Source organism: Oncorhynchus nerka, linkage group LG12, assembly GCF_034236695.1.
Source record: "Oncorhynchus nerka isolate Pitt River linkage group LG12, Oner_Uvic_2.0, whole genome shotgun sequence".
In the NCBI taxonomy this organism is placed as follows: domain Eukaryota; kingdom Metazoa; phylum Chordata; class Actinopteri; order Salmoniformes; family Salmonidae; genus Oncorhynchus; species Oncorhynchus nerka.
The window spans coordinates 88,035,115-88,059,914 of record NC_088407.1 but is presented as its reverse complement, the minus strand read 5'-3'; the positions used below and the strand labels follow the sequence as shown (position 1 = coordinate 88,059,914).

The window sequence follows — 24,800 nt, the reverse complement described above, 5'->3', positions numbered from 1 at the left end:
TACAGGGTCTATGGTGATGTCTACAGGGTCTATGGTGATGTCTATAGGGTTTATGGTGATGTCTATAGGGTCTATGGTGATGTCTATGGTGATGTCTACAGGGTCTATGGTGATGTCTACAGGGTCTATGGTGATGTCTATAGGGTCTATGGTGAAGTCTATAGGGTCTATGGTGATGTCTATAGGGTCTATGGTGATGTCTATAGGGTCTATGGTGATGTCTATAGGGTCTATGGTGATGTCTATAGGGTCTATGGTGATGTCTATGGTGATGTCTACAGGGTCTATGGTGATGTCTACAGGGTCTATGGTGATGTCTATAGGGTCTGTCTACAGGGTCTATGGTGATGTCTATGGTGATGTCTACAGGGTCTATGGTGATGTCCATAGGGTCTATGGTGATGTCTATAGGGTCTATGGTGAAGTCTATAGGGTCTATGGTGATGTCTATAGGGTCTATGGTGATGTCTATAGGGTCTATGGTGATGTCTATAGGGTCTATGGTGATGTCTATAGGGTCTATGGTGATGTCTACAGGGTCTATGGTGATGTCTACAGGGTCTATGGTGATGTCTATAGGGTCTATGGTGATGTCTATAGGGTCTATGGTGATGTCTACAGGGTCTATGGTGGTCTACAGGGTATATGGTGATGTCTATAGGGTTTATGGTGATGTCTATAGGGTCTATGGTGATGTCTATGGTGATGTCTATAGGGTCTATGGTGATGTCTATAGGGTCTATGGTGATGTCTACAGGGTCTATGGTGATGTCTACAGGGTCTATGGTGATGTCTATGGTGATGTCTACAGGGTCTATGGTGATGTCTAGAGTGTCTATGGTGATGTCTATGGTGATGTCTACGGGGTCTATGGTGATGTCTACAGGGTCTATGGTGATGTCTACAGGGTCTATGGTGATGTCTACAGGGTCTATGGTGATGTCTATGGGGTCTATGGTGATGTCTATAGGGTCTATGGTGATGTCTACAGGGTCTATGGTGATGTCTACAGGGTCTATGGTGATGTCTACAGGGTCTATGGTGATGTCTACAGGGTCTATGGTGATGTCTATAGGGTGTATGGTGATGTCTATAGGGTCTATGGTGATGTCTATGGTGATGTCTACAGGGTCTATGGTGATGTCTACAGGGTCTATGGTGATGTCTATAGGGTCTATGGTGAAGTCTATAGGGTCTATGGTGATGTCTATAGGGTCTATGGTGATGTCTATAGGGTCTATGGTGATGTCTATAGGGTCTATGGTGATGTCTATAGGGTCTATGGTGATGTCTACAGGGTCTATGGTGATGTCTACAGGGTCTATGGTGATGTCTATAGGGTCTATGGTGATGTCTATAGGGTCTATGGTGATGTCTATAGGGTCTATGGTGATGTCTATAGGGTCTATGGTGATGTCTATAGGGTCTATGGTGATGTCTACAGGGTCTATGGTGATGTCTATAGGGTCTATGGTGATGTCTATAGGGTCTATGGTGATGTCTACAGGGTCTATGGTGATGTCTACAGGGTCTATGGTGATGTCTACAGGGTCTATGGTGATGTCTACAGGGTCTATGGTGATGTCTATAGGGTCTATGGTGATGTCTACAGGGTCTATGGTGATGTCTATAGGGTCTATGGTGATGTCTATAGGGTCTATGGTGATGTCTACAGGGTCTATGGTGATGTATATAGGGTCTATGGTGATGTCTATGGGGTCTATGGTGATGTCTATAGGGTCTATGGTGATGTCTACAGTGTCTATGGTGATGTCTACAGGGTCTGTCTACAGGGTATATGGTGATGTCTATAGGGTCTATGGTGATGTCTACGGGGTCTATGGTGATGTCTACAGGGTCTATGGTGATGTCTACAGGGTCTATGGTGATGTCTACAGGGTCTATGGTGATGTCTATGGTGATGTCTACAGGGTCTATGGTGATGTCTACAGGGTCTATGGTGATGTCTATGGTGATGTCTACGGGGTCTATGGTGATGTCTACAGGGTCTATGGTGATGTCTACAGGGTCTATGGTGATGTCTATAGGGTCTACAGGGTCTATGGTGATGTCTATGGTGATGTCTATGGTGATGTCTATGGTGATGTCTATAGGGTCTATGGTGATGTCTACAGGGTCTATGGTGATGTCTACAGGGTCTATGGTGATGTCTACAGGGTCTATGGTGATGTCTACAGGGTCTATGGTGATGTCTACAGGGTCTATGGTGATGTCTACATGGTCTATGGTGATGTCTACAGGGTCTATGGTGGTCTACAGGGTATATGGTGATGTCTATAGGGTTTATGGTGATGTCTATAGGGTCTATGGTGATGTCTATAGGGTCTATGGTGATGTCTATAGGGTCTATGGTGATGTCTACAGGGTCTATGGTGATGTCTATGGTGATGTCTATGGTGATGTCTATAGGGTCTATGGTGATGTCTACAGGGTCTATGGTGATGTCTACAGGGTCTATGGTGATGTCTATAGGGTCTATGGTGATGTCTACAGGGTCTATGGTGATGTCTATAGGGTCTATGGTGATGTCTACAGGGTCTATGGTGATGTCTATAGGGTCTATGGTGATGTCTACAGGGTCTATGGTGATGTCTATAGGGTCTATGGTGATGTCTATGGGGTCTATGGTGATGTCTATAGGGTCTATGGTGATGTCTACAGTGTCTATGGTGATGTCTACAGGGTCTGTCTACAGGGTATATGGTGATGTCTATAGGGTCTATGGTGATGTCTATAGGGTCTATGGTGATGTCTATAGGGTCTATGGTGATGTCTATCGGGTCTATGGTGATGTCTACAGGGTCTATGGTGATGTCTACAGGGTCTATGGTGATGTCTATGGTGATGTCTACGGGGTCTATGGTGATGTCTACAGGGTCTATGGTGATGTCTATAGGGTCTATGGTGATGTCTACAGTGTCTATGGTGATGTCTATAGGGTCTATGGTGATGTCTATAGGGTCTATGGTGATGTCTACAGGGTCTATGGTGATGTCTATAGGGTCTATGGTGATGTCTATAGGGTCTATGGTGATGTCTACAGGGTCTATGGTGATGTCTACAGGGTCTATGGTGATGTCTACAGGGTCTATGGTGATGTCTACAGGGTCTATGGTGATGTCTACAGGGTCTATGGTGATGTCTATAGGGTCTATGGTGATGTCTACAGGGTCTATGGTGATGTCTATAGGGTCTATGGTGATGTCTATAGGGTCTATGGTGATGTCTACAGGGTCTATGGTGATGTATATAGGGTCTATGGTGATGTCTATGGGGTCTATGGTGATGTCTATAGGGTCTATGGTGATGTCTACAGTGTCTATGGTGATGTCTACAGGGTCTGTCTACAGGGTATATGGTGATGTCTATAGGGTCTATGGTGATGTCTACGGGGTCTATGGTGATGTCTACAGGGTCTATGGTGATGTCTACAGGGTCTATGGTGATGTCTATGGTGATGTCTACAGGGTCTATGGTGATGTCTACAGGGTCTATGGTGATGTCTATGGTGATGTCTACGGGGTCTATGGTGATGTCTACAGGGTCTATGGTGATGTCTACAGGGTCTATGGTGATGTCTATAGGGTCTACAGGGTCTATGGTGATGTCTATGGTGATGTCTATGGTGATGTCTATAGGGTCTATGGTGATGTCTACAGGGTCTATGGTGATGTCTACAGGGTCTATGGTGATGTCTACAGGGTCTATGGTGATGTCTACAGGGTCTATGGTGATGTCTACAGGGTCTATGGTGATGTCTACAGGGTCTATGGTGATGTCTACATGGTCTATGGTGATGTCTACAGGGTCTATGGTGATGTCTACAGGGTCTATGGTGGTCTACAGGGTCTATGGTGGTCTACAGGGTATATGGTGATGTCTATAGGGTTTATGGTGATGTCTATAGGGTCTATGGTGATGTCTATAGGGTCTATGGTGATGTCTATAGGGTCTATGGTGATGTCTACAGGGTCTATGGTGATGTCTATAGGGTCTATGGTGATGTCTATAGGGTCTATGGTGATGTCTACAGTGTCTATGGTGATGTCTACAGGGTCTGTCTACAGGGTATATGGTGATGTCTATAGGGTCTATGGTGATGTCTATAGGGTCTATGGTGATGTCTATAGGGTCTATGGTGATGTCTATCGGGTCTATGGTGATGTCTACAGGGTCTATGGTGATGTCTACAGGGTCTATGGTGATGTCTATGGTGATGTCTACGGGGTCTATGGTGATGTCTACAGGGTCTATGGTGATGTCTATAGGGTCTATGGTGATGTCTACAGTGTCTATGGTGATGTCTATAGGGTCTATGGTGATGTCTATAGGGTCTATGGTGATGTCTACAGGGTCTATGGTGATGTCTATAGGGTCTATGGTGATGTCTATAGGGTCTATGGTGATGTCTACAGGGTCTATGGTGATGTCTACAGGGTCTATGGTGATGTCTACAGGGTCTATGGTGATGTCTACAGGGTCTATGGTGATGTCTACAGGATCTATGGTGATGTCTATAGGGTCTATGGTGATGGGGTCTATGGTGATGTCTATCTATGTGATGTCTATAGGGTCTATGGTGATGTCTATAGGGTCTATGGTGATGTCTACAGGGTCTATGGTGATGTATATAGGGTCTATGGTGATGTCTATGGGGTCTATGGTGATGTCTATAGGGTCTATGGTGATGTCTACAGTGTCTATGGTGATGTCTACAGGGTCTGTCTACAGGGTATATGGTGATGTCTATAGGGTCTATGGTGATGTCTACGGGGTCTATGGTGATGTCTACAGGGTCTATGGTGATGTCTACAGGGTCTATGGTGATGTCTACAGGGTCTATGGTGATGTCTATGGTGATGTCTACAGGGTCTATGGTGATGTCTACAGGGTCTATGGTGATGTCTATGGTGATGTCTATAGGGTCTATGGTGATGTCTACAGGGTCTGGTGATGTCTACAGGGTCTATGGTGATGTCTACAGGGTCTATGGTGATGTCTATAGGGTCTATGGTGATGTCTATAGGGTCTATGGTGATGTCTACAGGGTCTATGGTGATGTCTATGGGGTCTATGGTGATGTCTATAGGGTCTATGGTGATGTCTACAGGGGTCTATGGTGATGTCTACAGGGTCTGGGTCTATGGTGATGTCTATAGGGTCTATGGTGTCTATGGTGATGTCTATAGGGTCTATGGTGATGTCTATAGGGTTATGGTGATGTCTATAGGGTCTATGGTGATGTCTATAGGGTCTATGGTGATGTCTACAGGGTCTATGGTGATGTCTATAGGGTCTATGGTGATGTCTATAGGGTCTATGGTGATGTCTATGGGTCTATGGTGATGTCTATAGGGTCTATGGTGATGTCTATGGTGATGTCTACAGGGTCTATGGTGATGTCTACAGGGTCTATGGTGATGGGGTCTGTCTACAGGGTCTATGGTGATGTCTATGGTGATGTCTACAGGGTCTATGGTGATGTCCATAGGGTCTATGGTGATGTCTATAGGGTCTATGGTGAAGTCTATAGGGTCTATGGTGATGTCTATAGGGTCTATGGTGATGTCTATAGGGTCTATGGTGATGTCTATAGGGTCTATGGTGATGTCTATAGGGTCTATGGTGATGTCTACAGGGTCTATGGTGATGTCTACAGGGTCTATGGTGATGTCTATAGGGTCTATGGTGATGTCTACAGGGTCTATGGTGGTCTACAGGGTATATGGTGATGTCTATAGGGTTTATGGTGATGTCTATAGGGTCTATGGTGATGTCTATGGTGATGTCTATAGGGTCTATGGTGATGTCTATAGGGTCTATGGTGATGTCTACAGGGTCTATGGTGATGTCTACAGGGTCTATGGTGATGTCTATGGTGATGTCTACAGGGTCTATGGTGATGTCTACAGGGTCTATGGTGATGTCTACAGGGTCTATGGTGATGTCTATGGTGATGTCTATGGGGTCTATGGTGATGTCTATAGGGTCTATGGTGATGTCTATAGGGTCTATGGTGATGTCTACAGGGTCTATGGTGATGTCTACAGGGTCTATGGTGATGTCTACAGGGTCTATGGTGATGTCTATAGGGTCTATGGTGAAGTCTATAGGGTCTATGGTGATGTCTATAGGGTCTATGGTGATGTCTATAGGGTCTATGGTGATGTCTATAGGGTCTATGGTGATGTCTATAGGGTCTATGGTGATGTCTACAGGGTCTATGGTGATGTCTACAGGGTCTATGGTGATGTCTATAGGGTCTATGGTGATGGGTCTATGGTGATGTCTATAGGGTGGTGATGTCTATAGGGTCTATGGTGATGTCTATAGGGTCTATGGTGATGTCTATAGGGTCTATGGTGATGTCTATCTATGGTGATGTCTATAGGGTCTATGGTGATGTCTATAGGGTCTATGGTGATGTCTACAGGGTCTATGGTGATGTCTACAGGGTCTATGGTGATGTCTACAGGGTCTATGGTGATGTCTACAGGGTCTATGGTGATGTCTATAGGGTCTATGGTGATGTCTATAGGGTCTATGGTGATGTCTATAGGGTCTATGGTGATGTCTATAGGGTCTATGGTGATGTCTATAGGGTCTATGGTGATGTCTACAGGGTCTATGGTGATGTCTATAGGGTCTATGGTGATGTCTATGGGGTCTATGGTGATGTCTATAGGGTCTGGGTGATGTCTACAGTGTCTATGGTGATGTCTACAGGGTCTGTCTATATATGGTGATGTCTATAGGGTCTATGGTGATGTCTACGGGGTCTATGGTGATGTCTATAGGGTCTATGGTGATGTCTATAGGGTCTATGGTGATGTCTACAGGGTCTATGGTGATGTCTGGTGATGTCTAGGGTCTATGGTGATGTCTATGGTGATGTCAGGGGTCTATGGTGATGTCTACAGGGTCTATGGTGATGTCTACAGGGTCTATGGTGATGTCTATAGGGTCTACAGGGTCTATGGTGATGTCTATGGTGATGTCTATGGTGATGTCTATGGTGATGTCTATGGGTCTATGGTGATGTCTACAGGGTCTATGGTGATGTCTACAGGGTCTATGGTGATGTCTACAGGGTCTATGGTGATGTCTACAGGGTCTATGGTGATGTCTACAGGGTCTATGGTGATGTCTACATGGTCTATGGTGATGTCTACAGGGTCTATGGTGATGTCTACAGGGTCTATGGTGGTCTACAGGGTCTATGGTGGTCTACAGGGTATATGGTGATGTCTATAGGGTTTATGGTGATGTCTATAGGGTCTATGGTGATGTCTATAGGGTCTATGGTGATGTCTATAGGGTCTATGGTGATGTCTATAGGGTCTATGGTGATGTCTACAGGGTCTATGGTGATGTCTATAGGGTCTATGGTGATGTCTATAGGGTCTATGGTGATGTCTACAGGGTCTATGGTGATGTCTACAGGGTCTATGGTGATGTCTATAGGGTCTATGGTGATGTCTACAGGGTCTGTCTACAGGGTATATGGTGATGTCTATAGGGTCTATGGTGATGTCTATAGGGTCTATGGTGATGTCTATAGGGTCTATGGTGATGTCTATCGGGTCTATGGTGATGTCTACAGGGTCTATGGTGATGTCTACAGGGTCTATGGTGATGTCTATGGTGATGTCTACGGGGTCTATGGTGATGTCTACAGGGTCTATGGTGATGTCTATAGGGTCTATGGTGATGTCTACAGTGTCTATGGTGATGTCTATAGGGTCTATGGTGATGTCTATAGGGTCTATGGTGATGTCTACAGGGTCTATGGTGATGTCTATAGGGTCTATGGTGATGTCTATAGGGTCTATGGTGATGTCTACAGGGTCTATGGTGATGTCTACAGGGTCTATGGTGATGTCTACAGGGTCTATGGTGATGTCTACAGGGTCTATGGTGATGTCTACAGGGTCTATGGTGATGTCTATAGGGTCTATGGTGATGTCTACAGGGTCTATGGTGATGTCTATAGGGTCTATGGTGATGTCTATAGGGTCTATGGTGATGTCTACAGGGTCTATGGTGATGTCTATAGGGTCTATGGTGATGTCTATGGGGTCTATGGTGATGTCTATAGGGTCTATGGTGATGTCTACAGTGTCTATGGTGATGTCTACAGGGTCTGTCTACAGGGTATATGGTGATGTCTATAGGGTCTATGGTGATGTCTACGGGGTCTATGGTGATGTCTACAGGGTCTATGGTGATGTCTACAGGGTCTATGGTGATGTCTACAGGGTCTATGGTGATGTCTATGGTGATGTCTACAGGGTCTATGGTGATGTCTACAGGGTCTATGGTGATGTCTATGGTGATGTCTACGGGGTCTATGGTGATGTCTATGGGTCTATGGTGATGTCTACAGGGTCTATGGTGATGTCTATAGGGTCTATGGTCTAGGGTCTATGGTGATGTCTATGGTGATGTCTATGGTGATGTCTATGGTGATGTCTATAGGGTCTATGGTGATGTCTACAGGGTCTATGGTGATGTCTACAGGGTCTATGGTGATGTCTACAGGGTCTATGGTGATGTCTACAGGGTCTATGGTGATGTCTACATGGTCTATGGTGATGTCTACAGGGTCTATGGTGATGTCTACAGGGTCTATGGTGGTCTACAGGGTCTATGGTGGTCTACAGGGTATATGGTGATGTCTATAGGGTTTATGGTGATGTCTATAGGGTCTATGGTGATGTCTATAGGGTCTATGGTGATGTCTATAGGGTCTATGGTGATGTCTATAGGGTCTATGGTGATGTCTACAGGGTCTATGGTGATGTCTATAGGGTCTATGGTGATGTCTATAGGGTCTATGGTGATGTCTACAGGGTCTATGGTGATGTCTACAGGGTCTATGGTGATGTCTATAGGGTCTATGGTGATGTCTACAGGGTCTATGGTGATGTCTATAGGGTCTATGGTGATGTCTACAGGGTCTATGGTGATGTCTATAGGGTCTATGGTGATGTCTACAGGGTCTATGGTGATGTCTATAGGGTCTATGGTGATGTCTATGGGGTCTATGGTGATGTCTATAGGGTCTATGGTGATGTCTACAGTGTCTATGGTGATGTCTACAGGGTCTGTCTACAGGGTATATGGTGATGTCTATAGGGTCTATGGTGATGTCTATAGGGTCTATGGTGATGTCTATAGGGTCTATGGTGATGTCTATCGGGTCTATGGTGATGTCTACAGGGTCTATGGTGATGTCTATGGTGATGTCTACGGGGTCTATGGTGATGTCTACAGGGTCTATGGTGATGTCTACAGGGTCTATGGTGATGTCTATAGGGTCTATGGTGATGTCTACAGTGTCTATGGTGATGTCTATAGGGTCTATGGTGATGTCTATAGGGTCTATGGTGATGTCTACAGGGTCTATGGTGATGTCTATAGGGTCTATGGTGATGTCTATAGGGTCTATGGTGATGTCTACAGGGTCTATGGTGATGTCTACAGGGTCTATGGTGATGTCTACAGGGTCTATGGTGATGTCTACAGGGTCTATGGTGATGTCTACAGGGTCTATGGTGATGTCTATAGGGTCTATGGTGATGTCTACAGGGTCTATGGTGATGTCTATAGGGTCTATGGTGATGTCTATAGGGTCTATGGTGATGTCTACAGGGTCTATGGTGATGTATATAGGGTCTATGGTGATGTCTATGGGGTCTATGGTGATGTCTATAGGGTCTATGGTGATGTCTACAGTGTCTATGGTGATGTCTACAGGGTCTGTCTACAGGGTATATGGTGATGTCTATAGGGTCTATGGTGATGTCTACGGGGTCTATGGTGATGTCTACAGGGTCTATGGTGATGTCTACAGGGTCTATGGTGATGTCTACAGGGTCTATGGTGATGTCTATGGTGATGTCTACAGGGTCTATGGTGATGTCTACAGGGTCTATGGTGATGTCTATGGTGATGTCTACGGGGTCTATGGTGATGTCTACAGGGTCTATGGTGATGTCTACAGGGTCTATGGTGATGTCTATAGGGTCTACAGGGTCTATGGTGATGTCTATGGTGATGTCTATGGTGATGTCTATGGTGATGTCTATAGGGTCTATGGTGATGTCTACAGGGTCTATGGTGATGTCTACAGGGTCTATGGTGATGTCTACAGGGTCTATGGTGATGTCTACAGGGTCTATGGTGATGTCTACATGGTCTATGGTGATGTCTACAGGGTCTATGGTGATGTCTACAGGGTCTATGGTGGTCTACAGGGTCTATGGTGGTCTACAGGGTATATGGTGATGTCTATAGGGTTTATGGTGATGTCTATAGGGTCTATGGTGATGTCTATAGGGTCTATGGTGATGTCTATAGGGTCTATGGTGATGTCTATAGGGTCTATGGTGATGTCTATAGGGTCTATGGTGATGTCTACAGGGTCTATGGTGATGTCTATAGGGTCTATGGTGATGTCTATAGGGTCTATGGTGATGTCTACAGGGTCTATGGTGATGTCTACAGGGTCTATGGTGATGTCTATAGGGTCTATGGTGATGTCTACAGGGTCTATGGTGATGTCTATAGGGTCTATGGTGATGTCTACAGGGTCTATGGTGATGTCTATAGGGTCTATGGTGATGTCTACAGGGTCTATGGTGATGTCTATAGGGTCTATGGTGATGTCTATGGGGTCTATGGTGATGTCTATAGGGTCTATGGTGATGTCTACAGTGTCTATGGTGATGTCTACAGGGTCTGTCTACAGGGTATATGGTGATGTCTATAGGGTCTATGGTGATGTCTATAGGGTCTATGGTGATGTCTATCGGGTCTATGGTGATGTCTACAGGGTCTATGGTGATGTCTACAGGGTCTATGGTGATGTCTATGGTGATGTCTACGGGGTCTATGGTGATGTCTACAGGGTCTATGGTGATGTCTATAGGGTCTATGGTGATGTCTACAGTGTCTATGGTGATGTCTATAGGGTCTATGGTGATGTCTACAGGGTCTGTCTACAGGGTCTATGGTGATGTCTACGGGGTCTATGGTGATGTCTACGGGGTCTATGGTGATGTCTACGGGGTCTATGGTGATGTCTACGGGGTCTATGGTGATGTCTACGGGGTCTATGGTGATGTCTACGGGGTCTATGGTGATGTCTACGGGGTCTATAGTGATGTCTATAGGGTCTATAGTGATGTCTACAGGGTCTATGGTGATGTCTACGGGGTCTATGGTGATGTCTACGGGGTCTATGGTGATGTCTACGGGGTCTATGGTGATGTCTACGGGGTCTATGGTGATGTCTATAGGGTCTATGGTGATGTCCATAGGGTCTATGGTGATGTCTACAGGGTCTATAGTGATGTCTATAGGGTCTATGGTGATGTCTATGGGGTCTATGGTGATGTCTACGGGTCTATGGTGATGTCTACGGGGTCTATGGTGATGTCTACGGGGTCTATGGTGATGTCTACGGGGTCTATGGTGATGTCTACGGGGTCTATGGTGATGTCTACGGGTCTATGGTGATGTCTATGGGGTCTATGGTGATGTCTACGGGGTCTATGGTGATGTCTACGGGGTCTATGGTGATGTCTACGGGGTCTATGGTGATGTCTATATAGGGTCTGTCTACAGGGTCTATGGTGATGTCTATAGGGTCTATGGTGATGTCTATAGGGTCTGTCTATCTGTGGTGATGTCTACAGGGTCTATGGTGATGTCTATAGGGTCTATGGTGATGTCTATAGGGTCTGTCTACAGGGTCTGTGGTGATGTCTACAGTGTCTATGGTGATGTCTACAGGGTCTGTCTACAGGGTATATGGTGATGTCTATAGGGTCTATGGTGATGTCTATAGGGTCTATGGTGATGTCTATAGGGTCTATGGTGATGTCTATAGGGTCTATGGTGATGTCTATCGGGTCTATGGTGATGTCTACAGGGTCTATGGTGATGTCTATGGTGATGTCTACGGGGTCTATGGTGATGTCTATAGGGTCTATGGTGATGTCTATAGGGTCTATGGTGATGTCTACAGTGTCTATGGTGATGTCTATAGGGTCTATGGTGATGTCTATAGGGTCTATGGTGATGTCTACAGGGTCTATGGTGATGTCTATAGGGTCTATGGTGATGTCTATAGGGTCTATGGTGATGTCTACAGGGTCTATGGTGATGTCTACAGGGTCTATGGTGATGTCTACAGGGTCTATGGTGATGTCTACAGGGTCTATGGTGATGTCTACAGGGTCTATGGTGATGTCTATAGGGTCTATGGTGATGTCTATAGGGTCTATGGTGATGTCTATAGGGTCTATGGTGATGTCTATAGGGTCTATGGTGATGTCTACAGGGTCTATGGTGATGTATATAGGGTCTGTCTGGTGATGTCTATGGGGTCTATGGTGATGTCTATAGGGTCTATGGTGATGTCTACAGTGTCTATGGTGATGTCTACAGGGTCTGTCTACAGGGTATATGGTGATGTCTATAGGGTCTATGGTGATGTCTACGGGGTCTATGGTGATGTCTACAGGGTCTATGGTGATGTCTACAGGGTCTATGGTGATGTCTACAGGGTCTATGGTGATGTCTATGGTGATGTCTACAGGGTCTATGGTGATGTCTACAGGGTCTATGGTGATGTCTATGGTGATGTCTACGGGGTCTATGGTGATGTCTACAGGGTCTATGGTGATGTCTACAGGGTCTATGGTGATGTCTACAGGGTCTATGGTGATGTCTATGGTGATGTCTATGGTGATGTCTATGGTGATGTCTATAGGGTCTATGGTGATGTCTACAGGGTCTATGGTGATGTCTACAGGGTCTATGGTGATGTCTACAGGGTCTGTCTATATATGGTGATGTCTATAGGGTCTATGGTGATGTCTATAGGGTCTATGGTGATGTCTATAGGGTCTATGGTGATGTCTATCGGGTCTATGGTGATGTCTACAGGGTCTATGGTGATGTCTACAGGGTCTATGTCTGATGTCTATGGTGATGTCTACGGGGTCTATGGTGATGTCTACAGGGTCTATGGTGATGTCTATAGGGTCTATGGTGATGTCTACAGTGTCTATGGTGATGTCTATAGGGTCTATGGTGATGTCTACAGGGTCTGTCTACAGGGTCTATGGTGATGTCTATGGGTCTATGGTGATGTCTACGGGGTCTATGGTGATGTCTACGGGGTCTATGGTGATGTCTACGGGGTCTATGGTGATGTCTACAGGGTCTATGGTGATGTCTACGGGGTCTATAGTGATGTCTATAGGGTCTATGGTGATGTCTACAGGGTCTATGGTGATGTCTACAGGGTCTATGGTGATGTCTACGGGGTCTATGGTGATGTCTACGGGGTCTATGGTGATGTCTACGGGGTCTATGGTGATGTCTATAGGGTCTATGGTGATGTCTACAGGGTCTATGGTGATGTCTATAGGGTCTATGGTGATGTCTATGGGTCTATGGTGATGTCTATAGGGTCTATGGTGATGTCTACAGGGTCTATGGTGATGTCTACGGGGTCTATGGTGATGTCTGGGGTCTATGGTGATGTCTACGGGGTCTATGGTGATGTCTACGGGGTCTATGGTGATGTCTACGGGGTCTATGGTGATGTCTACGGGTCTATGGTGATGTCTACGGGTCTATGGTGATGTCTACGGGGTCTATGGTGATGTCTACGGGGTCTATGGTGATGTCTATAGGGTCTATGGTGATGTCTATAGGGTCTATAGGGTCTGTCTACAGGGTCTATGGTGATGTCTACAGGGTCTATGGTGATGTCTATAGGGTCTATGGGATGTCTATGGGTCTGGTCTATGGTGATGTCTATAGGGTCTATGGTGATGTCTATAGGGTCTATGGTGATGTCTATGGGTCTATGGTGATGTCTATAGGATGTCTATGGTGATGTCTATGGGGTCTATGGTGATGTCTATGGTGGTCTATGGTGATGTCTACGGGGTCTATGGTGATGTCTACGGGGTCTATGGTGATGTCTACAGGGTCTATGGTGATGTCTACGGGGTCTATGGTGATGTCTACGGGGTCTATGGTGATGTCTACGGGGTCTATGGTGATGTCTACAGGGTCTATGGTGATGTCTACAGGGTCTATGATGTGATGTCTACAGGGTCTATGGTGATGTCTATAGGGTCTGGTGATGTCTACAGGGTCTATGGTGATGTCTATGGTGATGTCTAGGGTCTATGGTGATGTCTATAGGGTCTATGGTGATGTCTACAGGGTCTATGGTGATGTCTACAGGGTCTATGGTGATGTCTACGGGGTCTATGGTGATGTCTATAGGGTCTGTCTACAGGGTCTATGGTGATGTCTATGGTGATGTCTATGGGTCTGTCTACAGGGTCTATGGTGATGTCTATAGGGTCTGTCTACAGGGTCTATGGTGATGTCTATGGGGTCTATGGGTCTGTCTATGGGTCTATGGTGATGTCTATAGGGTTTATGGTGATGTCTACAGGGTCTATGGTGATGTCTACAGGGTCTATGGTGATGTCTACAGGGTCTATGGTGATGTCTACAGGGTCTATGGTGATGTCTACAGGGTCTATGGTGATGTTTACAGGGTCTATGGTGATGTCCATAGACCCTATTCTATGGTGATGTCTAGGATAGGGTCTATGGTGATGTCTCACCCCCTCCCCTGGTCTAGATGATGTGTTCCACTGGGTCATGGTGATGTCTACAATTTGGTCTATGGTGATAAGTCGTCTGCTAAATGACTTAAATGTAAATGGTGATGTCTATCGGGTCTATGGTGATGTCTACAGGGTCTATGGTGATGTCTACAGGGTCTATGGTGATGTCTATAGGGTCTATGGTGATGTCTACAGGGTCTATGGTGATGTCTACAGGGTCTATGGTGATGTCTATGGTGATGTCTACAGGGTCTATGGTGATGTCTATAGGGTCTATGGTGATGTCTACAGGGTCTATGGTGATGTCTATAGGGTCTATGGTGATGTCTACAGGGTCTATGGTGATGTCTATAGGGTCTATGGTGATGTCTACAGGGTCTATGGTGATGTCTATAGGGTCTATGGTGATGTCTATGGTGATGTCTACGGGGTCTATGGTGATGTCTACGGGGTCTATGGTGATGTCTACGGGGTCTATGGTGATGTCTACGGGGTCTATGGTGATGTCTACGGGGTCTATGGTGATGTCTACGGGGTCTATAGTGATGTCTACAGGGTCTATGGTGATGGGTCTATAGGATGTCTATGGTGATGTCTATAGGGTCTATGGTGATGTCTACAGGGTCTATGGTGATGTCTACAGGGTCTATGGTGATGTCTATAGGTTCTATGGTGATGTCTACAGGGTCTATGGTGATGTCTATGGTGATGTCTACAGGGTCTATGGTGATGTCTACAGGGTCTATGGTGATGTCTATAGGGTCTATAGTGATGTCTATAGGGTCTATGGTGATGTTAGGGTCTATGGTGATGTCTACAGGGTCTATAGTGATGTCTATAGGGTCTATGGTGATGTCTATAGGGTCTATGGTGATGTCTATAGGGTCTATGGTGATGTCTACAGGGTCTATGGTGATGTCTATAGGGTCTATGGTGATGTCTATGGGGGTCTATGGTGATGTCTATAGGGTCTATGGTGATGTCTACGGGGTCTATGGTGATGTCTACGGGGTCTATGGTGATGTCTACGGGGTCTATGGTGATGTCTACGGGGTCTATAGTGATGTCTATAGGGTCTATGGTGATGTCTATAGGGTCTATGGTGATGTCTATAGGGTCTATGGTGATGTCTATAGGGTCTATGGTGATGTCTATAGGGTCTATGGTGATGTCTACAGGGTCTACAGGGTCTATGGTGATGTCTACAGGGTCTATGGTGATGTCTATAGGGTCTATGGTGATGTCTATGGGGTCTATGGTGATGTCTATAGGGTCTATGGTGATGTCTACAGGGTCTATGGTGATGTCTACAGGGTCTATGGTGATGTCTATAGGGTCTATGGTGATGTCTATAGGGTCTATGGTGATGTCTACAGGGTCTATGGTGATGTCTATAGGGTCTATGGTGATGTCTATAGGGTCTATGGTGATGTCTACAGGGTCTATGGTGATGTCTACAGGGTCTATGGTGATGTCTATAGGGTCTATGGTGATGTCTACGGGTCTATGGTGATGTCTATGGGTCTATGGTGATGTCTATAGGTCTATGGTGATGTCTACGGGGTCTATGGTGATGTCTACAGGGTCTATGGTGATGTCTGGTGATGTCTATGGGATGTCTATGGTGATGTCTGTCAGGGTCTATGGTGATGTCTATAGGGTCTATGGTGATGTCTATAGGGTCTGTGATGTCTACAGGGTCTGTGGTGATGTCTACAGGGTCTATGGTGATGTCTATAGGGTCTATGGTGATGTCTATAGGGTCTGTCTATGGTGATGTCTATGGGGTCTATGGTGATGTCTATAGGGTCTATGGTGATGTCTATGGGGTCTATGGTGATGTCTATAGGGTCTATGGTGATGTCTACGGGGTCTATGGTGATGTCTACGGGGTCTATGGTGATGTCTACGGGGTCTATGGTGATGTCTACGGGGTCTATGGTGATGTCTACAGGGTCTATGGTGATGTCTACAGGGTCTATGGTGATGTCTATAGGGTCTGTCTACAGGGTCTATGGTGATGTCTATAGGGTCTATGGTGATGTCTATGGTGATGTCTACAGGGTCTATGGTGATGTCTATAGGGTCTATGGTGATGTCTATAGGGTCTGTCTACAGGGTCTATGGTGATGTCTATGGTGATGTCTATAGGGTCTATGGTGATGTCTACGGGGTCTATGGTGATGTCTATAGGGTCTGTCTACAGGGTCTATGGTGATGTCTATGGTGATGTCTACAGGGTCTATGGTGATGTCTATAGGGTCTATGGTGATGTCTATAGGGTCTGTCTACAGGGTCTATGGTGATGTCTATGGTGATGTCTATCGGGTCTATGGTGATGTCTACAGGGTCTATGGTGATGTCTACAGGGTCTATGGTGATGTCTATGGTGATGTCTACGGGGTCTATGGTGATGTCTACAGGGTCTATGGTGATGTCTATAGGGTCTATGGTGATGTCTACAGTGTCTATGGTGATGTCTATAGGGTCTATGGTGATGTCTACAGGGTCTGTCTACAGGGTCTATGGTGATGTCTACGGGGTCTATGGTGATGTCTACGGGGTCTATGGTGATGTCTACGGGGTCTATGGTGATGTCTACGGGGTCTATGGTGATGTCTACGGGGTCTATGGTGATGTCTACGGGTCTATAGTGATGTCTATAGGGTCTATAGTGATGTCTACAGGGTCTATGGTGATGTCTACGGGGTCTATGGTGATGTCTACGGGGTCTATGGTGATGTCTACGGGGTCTATGGTGATGTCTACGGGGTCTATGGTGATGTCCATAGGGTCTATGGTGATGTCCATAGGGTCTATGGTGATGTCTACAGGGTCTATAGTGATGTCTATAGGGTCTATGGTGATGTCTATGGGGTCTATGGTGATGTCTACGGGGTCTATGGTGATGTCTACGGGGTCTATGGTGATGTCTACGGGGTCTATGGTGATGTCTACGGGGTCTATGGTGATGTCTACGGGGTCTATGGTGATGTCTACGCGGTCTATGGTGATGTCTATGGGGTCTATGGTGATGTCTACGGGGTCTATGGTGATGTCTACGGGGTCTATGGTGATGTCTACGGGGTCTATGGTGATGTCTACGGGGTCTATAGGGTCTGTCTACAGGGTCTATGGTGATGTCTATAGGGTCTATGGTGATGTCTATAGGGTCTGTCTACAGGGTCTGTGGTGATGTCTACAGGGTCTATGGTGATGTCTATAGGGTCTATGGTGATGTCTATAGGGTCTGTCTACAGGGTCTGTGGTGATGTCTACAGTGTCTATGGTGATGTCTACAGGGTCTGTCTACAGGGTATATGGTGATGTCTATAGGGTCTATGGTGATGTCTATAGGGTCTATGGTGATGTCTATCGGGTCTATGGTGATGTCTACAGGGTCTATGGTGATGTCTACAGGGTCTATGGTGATGTCTACAGGGTCTATGGTGATGTCTATAGGGTCTATGGTGATGTCTACAGTGTCTATGGTGATGTCTATAGGGTCTATGGTGATGTCTATAGGGTCTATGGTGATGTCTACAGGGTCTATGGTGATGTCTATAGGGTCTATGGTGATGTCTATAGGGTCTATGGTGATGTCTATAGGGTCTATGGTGATGTCTACAGGGTCTATGGTGATGTCTACAGGGTCTATGGTGATGTCTACAGGGTCTATGGTGATGTCTACAGGGTCTATGGTGATGTCTACAGGGTCTATGGTGATGTCTATAGGGTCTATGGTGATGTCTACAGGGTCTATGGTGATGTCTATAGGGTCTATGGTGATGTCTATAGGGTCTATGGTGATGTCTACAGGGTCTATGGTGATGTATATAGGGTCTATGGTGATGTCTATGGGGTCTATGGTGATGTCTATAGGGTCTATGGTGATGTCTACAGTGTCTATGGTGATGTCTACAGGGTCTGTCTACAGGGTATATGGTGATGTCTATAGGGTCTATGGTGATGTCTACGGGGTCTATGGTGATGTCTACAGGGTCTATGGTGATGTCTACAGGGTCTATGGTGATGTCTACAGGGTCTATGGTGATGTCTATGGTGATGTCTACAGGGTCTATGGTGATGTCTACAGGGTCTATGGTGATGTCTATGGTGATGTCTACGGGGTCTATGGTGATGTCTACAGGGTCTATGGTGATGTCTACAGGGTCTATGGTGATGTCTATAGGGTCTACAGGGTCTATGGTGATGTCTATGGTGATGTCTATGGTGATGTCTATGGTGATGTCTATAGGGTCTATGGTGATGTCTACAGGGTCTATGGTGATGTCTACAGGGTCTATGGTGATGTCTACAGGGTCTGTCTACAGGGTATATGGTGATGTCTATAGGGTCTATGGTGATGTCTATAGGGTCTATGGTGATGTCTATAGGGTCTATGGTGATGTCTATCGGGTCTATGGTGATGTCTACAGGGTCTATGGTGATGTCTACAGGGTCTATGGTGATGTCTATGGTGATGTCTACGGGGTCTATGGTGATGTCTACAGGGTCTATGGTGATGTCTATAGGGTCTATGGTGATGTCTACAGTGTCTATGGTGATGTCTATAGGGTCTATGGTGATGTCTACAGGGTCTGTCTACAGGGTCTATGGTGATGTCTACGGGGTCTATGGTGATGTCTACGGGGTCTATGGTGATGTCTACGGGGTCTATGGTGATGTCTACGGGGTCTATGGTGATGTCTACGGGGTCTATGGTGATGTCTACGGGGTCTATAGTGATGTCTATAGGGTCTATAGTGATGTCTACAGGGTCTATGGTGATGTCTACGGGGTCTATGGTGATGTCTACGGGGTCTATGGTGATGTCTACGGGGTCTATGGTGATGTCTACGGGGTCTATGGTGATGTCCATAGGGTCTATGGTGATGTCCATAGGGTCTATGGTGATGTCTACAGGGTCTATAGTGATGTCTATAGGGTCTATGGTGATGTCTATGGGGTCTATGGTGATGTCTACGGGGTCTATGGTGATGTCTACGGGGTCTATGGTGATGTCTACGGGGTCTATGGTGATGTCTACGGGGTCTATGGTGATGTCTACGGGGTCTATGGTGATGTCTACGGGGTCTATGGTGATGTCTACGGGGTCTATGGTGATGTCTACGGGGTCTATGGTGATGTCTACGGGGTCTATGGTGATGTCTACGGGGTCTATAGGGTCTGTCTACAGGGTCTATGGTGATGTCTATAGGGTCTATGGTGATGTCTATAGGGTCTGTCTACAGGGTCTGTGGTGATGTCTACAGGGTCTATGGTGATGTCTATAGGGTCTATGGTGATGTCTATAGGGTCTGTCTACAGGGTCTATGGTGATGTCTATGGTGATGTCTATATGGTGTGTCTACAGGGTCTATGGTGATGTCTATGGTGATGTCTATAGGGTCTATGGTGATGTCTACGGGGTCTATGGTGATGTCTACGGGGTCTATGGTGATGTCTACGGGGTCTATGGTGATGTCTACGGGGTCTATGGTGATGTCTACGGGGTCTATGGTGATGTCTACGGGGTCTATGGTGATGTCTACAGGGTCTATGGTGATGTCTACGGGGTCTATGGTGATGTCTATAGGGTCTGTCTACAGGGTCTATGGTGATGTCTATAGGGTCTATGGTGATGTCTATAGGGTCTATGGTGATGTCTATGGTGATGTCTACAGGGTCTATGGTGATGTCTATAGGGTCTATGGTGATGTCTATAGGGTCTGTCTACAGGGTCTATGGTGATGTCTATGGTGATGTCTATAGGGTCTATGGTGATGTCTACGGGGTCTATGGTGATGTCTATAGGGTCTGTCTACAGGGTCTATGGTGATGTCTATGGTGATGTCTATAGGGTCTGTCTACAGGGTCTATGGTGATGTCTATGGTGATGTCTATAGGGTCTGTCTACAGGGTCTATGGTGATGTCTATGGTGATGTCTATAGGGTCTGTCTACAGGGTCTATGGTGATGTCTATAGGGTTTATGGTGATGTCTACAGGGTCTATGGTGATGTCTACAGGGTCTATGGTGATGTCTACAGGGTATATGGTGATGTCTACAGGGTCTATGGTGATGTCTACAGGGTCTATGGTGATGTTTACAGGGTCTATGGTGATGTCCATAGACCCTATTCCTCTTTAAGGAATACCTAGGATAGGATAAAGTAATCCCTCTCACCCCCCCTCCCCCTGAAAAGATTTAGATGCACTACTGTTCCACTGGAGGTCATAAGGTGAATGCACCAATTTGTAAGTCGCTCTGGATAAGAGCGTCTGCTAAATGACTTAAATGTAAATGTAATGTAATGTAAATGTCTATCGGGTCTATGGTGATGTCTACAGGGTCTATGGTGATGTCTACAGGGTCTATGGTGATGTCTATAGGGTCTATGGTGATGTCTACAGGGTCTATGGTGATGTCTATGGTGATGTCTACAGGGTCTATGGTGATGTCTATAGGGTCTATGGTGATGTCTACAGGGTCTATGGTGATGTCTATAGGGTCTATGGTGATGTCTACAGGGTCTATGGTGATGTCTATAGGGTCTATGGTGATGTCTACAGGGTCTATGGTGATGTCTATAGGGTCTATGGTGATGTCTATGGTGATGTCTACGGGGTCTATGGTGATGTCTACGGGGTCTATGGTGATGTCTACGGGGTCTATGGTGATGTCTACGGGGTCTATGGTGATGTCTACGGGGTCTATGGTGATGTCTACGGGGTCTATAGTGATGTCTACAGGGTCTATGGTGATGTCTATAGGGTCTATAGTGATGTCTATGGTGATGTCTATAGGGTCTATGGTGATGTCTACAGGGTCTATGGTGATGTCTACAGGGTCTATGGTGATGTCTATAGGTTCTATGGTGATGTCTACAGGGTCTATGGTGATGTCTATGGTGATGTCTACAGGGTCTATGGTGATGTCTACAGGGTCTATAGTGATGTCTATAGGGTCTATAGTGATGTCTATAGGGTCTATGGTGATGTCTACAGGGTCTATAGTGATGTCTATAGGGTCTATGGTGATGTCTATAGGGTCTATGGTGATGTCTATAGGGTCTATGGTGATGTCTATAGGTGATGTCTATGGTGATGTCTACAGGGTCTATGGTGATGTCTATGGGGGTCTATGGTGATGTCTACGGGGTCTATGGTGATGTCTATGGTGGTCTACGGGGTCTATGGTGATGTCTACGGGGTCTATGGTGATGTCTACAGGGTCTATAGTGATGTCTATAGGGTCTATGGTGATGTCTATAGGGTCTATGGTGATGTCTATAGGGTCTATGGTGATGTCTATAGGGTCTATGGTGATGTCTACAGGGTCTATGGTGATGTCTACAGGGTCTATGGTGATGTCTACAGGGTCTATGGTGATGTCTATAGGGTCTATGGTGATGTCTACAGGGTCTATGGTGATGTCTATGGTGATGGGTCTATGGTGATGTCTACAGGGTCTATGGTGATGTCTACAGGGTCTATGGTGATGTCTATAGGGTCTATGGTGATGTCTACAGGGTCTATGGTGATGTCTATAGGGTCTATGGTGATGTCTATAGGGTCTATGGTGATGTCTATAGGGTCTATGGTGATGTCTATAGGGTCTATGGTGATGTCTATAGGGTCTATGGTGATGTCTACGGGGTCTATGGTGATGTCTACGGGATCTATGGTGATGTCTACGGGTCTATGGTGATGTCTATGGGGTCTATGGTGATGTCTACAGGGTCTATGGTGATGTCTACGGGGTCTATGGTGATGTCTACGGGGTCTATGGTGATGTCTACGGGGTCTATGGTGATGTCTACGGGGTCTATAGGGTCTGTCTACAGGGTCTATGGTGATGTCTATAGGGTCTATGGTGATGTCTATAGGGTCTGTCTACAGGGTCTGTGGTGATGTCTACAGGGTCTATGGTGATGTCTATAGGGTCTATGGTGATGTCTATAGGGTCTGTCTACAGGGTCTATGGTGATGTCTATGGTGATGTCTATAGGGTCTATGGTGATGTCTACGGGGTCTATGGTGATGTCTACGGGGTCTATGGTGATGTCTACGGGGTCTATGGTGATGTCTACGGGTCTATGGTGATGTCTACAGGGTCTATGGTGATGTCTACGGGGTCTATGGTGATGTCTATGGTGATGTCTACAGGGTCTATGGTGATGTCTATAGGGTCTATGGTGATGTCTATAGGGTCTATGGTGATGTCTATGGGGTCTATGGTGATGTCTATGGTGATGTCACAGGGTCTATGGTGATGTCTATGGTGATGTCTATAGGGTCTATGGGTCTATGGTGATGTCTATAGGGTCTGTCTACAGGGTCTATGGTGATGTCTATGGTGATGTCTATAGGGTCTATGGTGATGTCTATGGTGATGTCTATAGGTCTGTCTACAGGGTGATGTCTATGGTGATGTCTATAGGGTTTATGGGTGATGTCTATGGTGGGTCTATGGTGATGTCTATAGGGTCTGTCTAGGGTCTATGGTGATGTCTACAGGGTCTATGGTGATGTCTACAGGGTCTATGGTGATGTCTACAGGGTCTATGGTGATGTCTACAGGGTCTATGTTGATGTCTATAGGGTCTATGGTGATGTCTATAGGGTCTATGGTGATGTCTACAGGGTCTATGGTGATGTCTATGGTGATGTCTACAGGGTCTATGGTGATGTCTACAGGGTCTATGGTGATGTCTATAGGGTCTATGGTGATGTCTACAGGGTCTATGGTGATGTCTACAGTCATCGTAGACAGTGGGATGGGACGACTAGTACTTTAGTTTCCGTTTAGGGTTACTTCGCCAATCGTATGGGGGTGGCTTTGAGTTAGTACTTTATCTTAACATTATTACTGCTGGGCAGGCTCATTATCATTACATATGATACATGATTCATTACTTTAAGATATTATGATGGTTACCTGTCCCTGTAGCTTGTGGAGCTCCTCTACCAGCTGTCCAGATTCATGCTGCATGTTCTTTACCGTGGTGATCACCTGCATCTTCCACTCCTCCATCTTCTTCACCTGGATACATTACAATACATACATTAGACACAGCTACATTAGCCTCAGCTACCTTAGCCTCAGCTACCTTAGCCTCAGCTACCTTAGCCTCAGCTACCTTAGCCTCAGCTACCTTAGCCTCAGCTACCTTAGGCACCTTCCAATACATACATTAGCCTCAGCTACATTAGCCTCAGCTACATTAGGCACCTTCCAATACATACATTAGCCTCAGCTACATTAGCCTCAGCTACATTAGGCACCTTCCAATACATACATTAGCCTCAGCTACATTAGGCACCTTCCAATACATACATTAGACACAGCTACCTTAGCCTCAGCTACATTAGCCTCAGCTGCATTAGCCTCAGCTGCATTAGCCTCAGCTGCATTAGCCTCAGCTGCATTAGCCTCAGCTGCATTAGCCTCAGCTGCATTAGGCACCTTCCAATACATACATTAGCCTCAGCTACCTTAGCCTCAGCTACATTAGCCTCAGCTACATTAGCCTCAGCTACATTAGGCACCTTCCAATACATACATTAGAGACACCTTTATACATGGAATTGCACTATCGCACTTTAAAAACAGCGATTCCTCATCTGTGATGTGAATAATGTTTTTATGTCCTGTGAGACACAGTTCTGTAAAAACAGACAAAATGCTAAATATCTTGTCTTGCCTGTTGTTTCAATGTGTCCCTGTCCTGCAGCAGCTCTTCAAACTGGTTGGAGCTGACGCCTCCAGAGTCTCCTGCCTGCAGCACCGACACCAGGGTCTGGCACTTCTGGGTCAGCGCGTCGATCTCAATGTCCTTCTCTCTGATAATAACAACAACAACAACGATGATGACAATAATAAGAAGAAAATGAAATTGTATTTGCATACTCAAGGACAGGAGAATAGAATTTAACAGCACGTGGATACATGACATTACCAAGTAGGGCACAGTACACTAGAAGGGGCAAGATGGCACCAAAACACATTTTATATATATATATATATATATATATATATATATATATATATATATATATATAATATATATATATATATATATATAATATATAATATATAATATAT

General features: G+C 45.8%; 1 protein-coding gene across 1 annotated transcript in view; it reads right to left on the bottom strand.

The window, feature by feature from the left end:
• trip11 (thyroid hormone receptor interactor 11) overlaps positions 1–24,800 on the bottom strand; it is a 97,933-nt gene that overhangs the window by 31,988 nt on the left and 41,145 nt on the right. Inside the window, exons 20-21 of the mRNA XM_065025034.1 lie at positions 24,400–24,538; positions 23,634–23,738 (exon numbers count right to left, since the gene is read on the bottom strand). Coding sequence (XP_064881106.1) covers positions 23,634–23,738; positions 24,400–24,538 — 244 coding nt within the window. The remainder of the gene's footprint in view (positions 1–23,633; positions 23,739–24,399; positions 24,539–24,800) is intronic.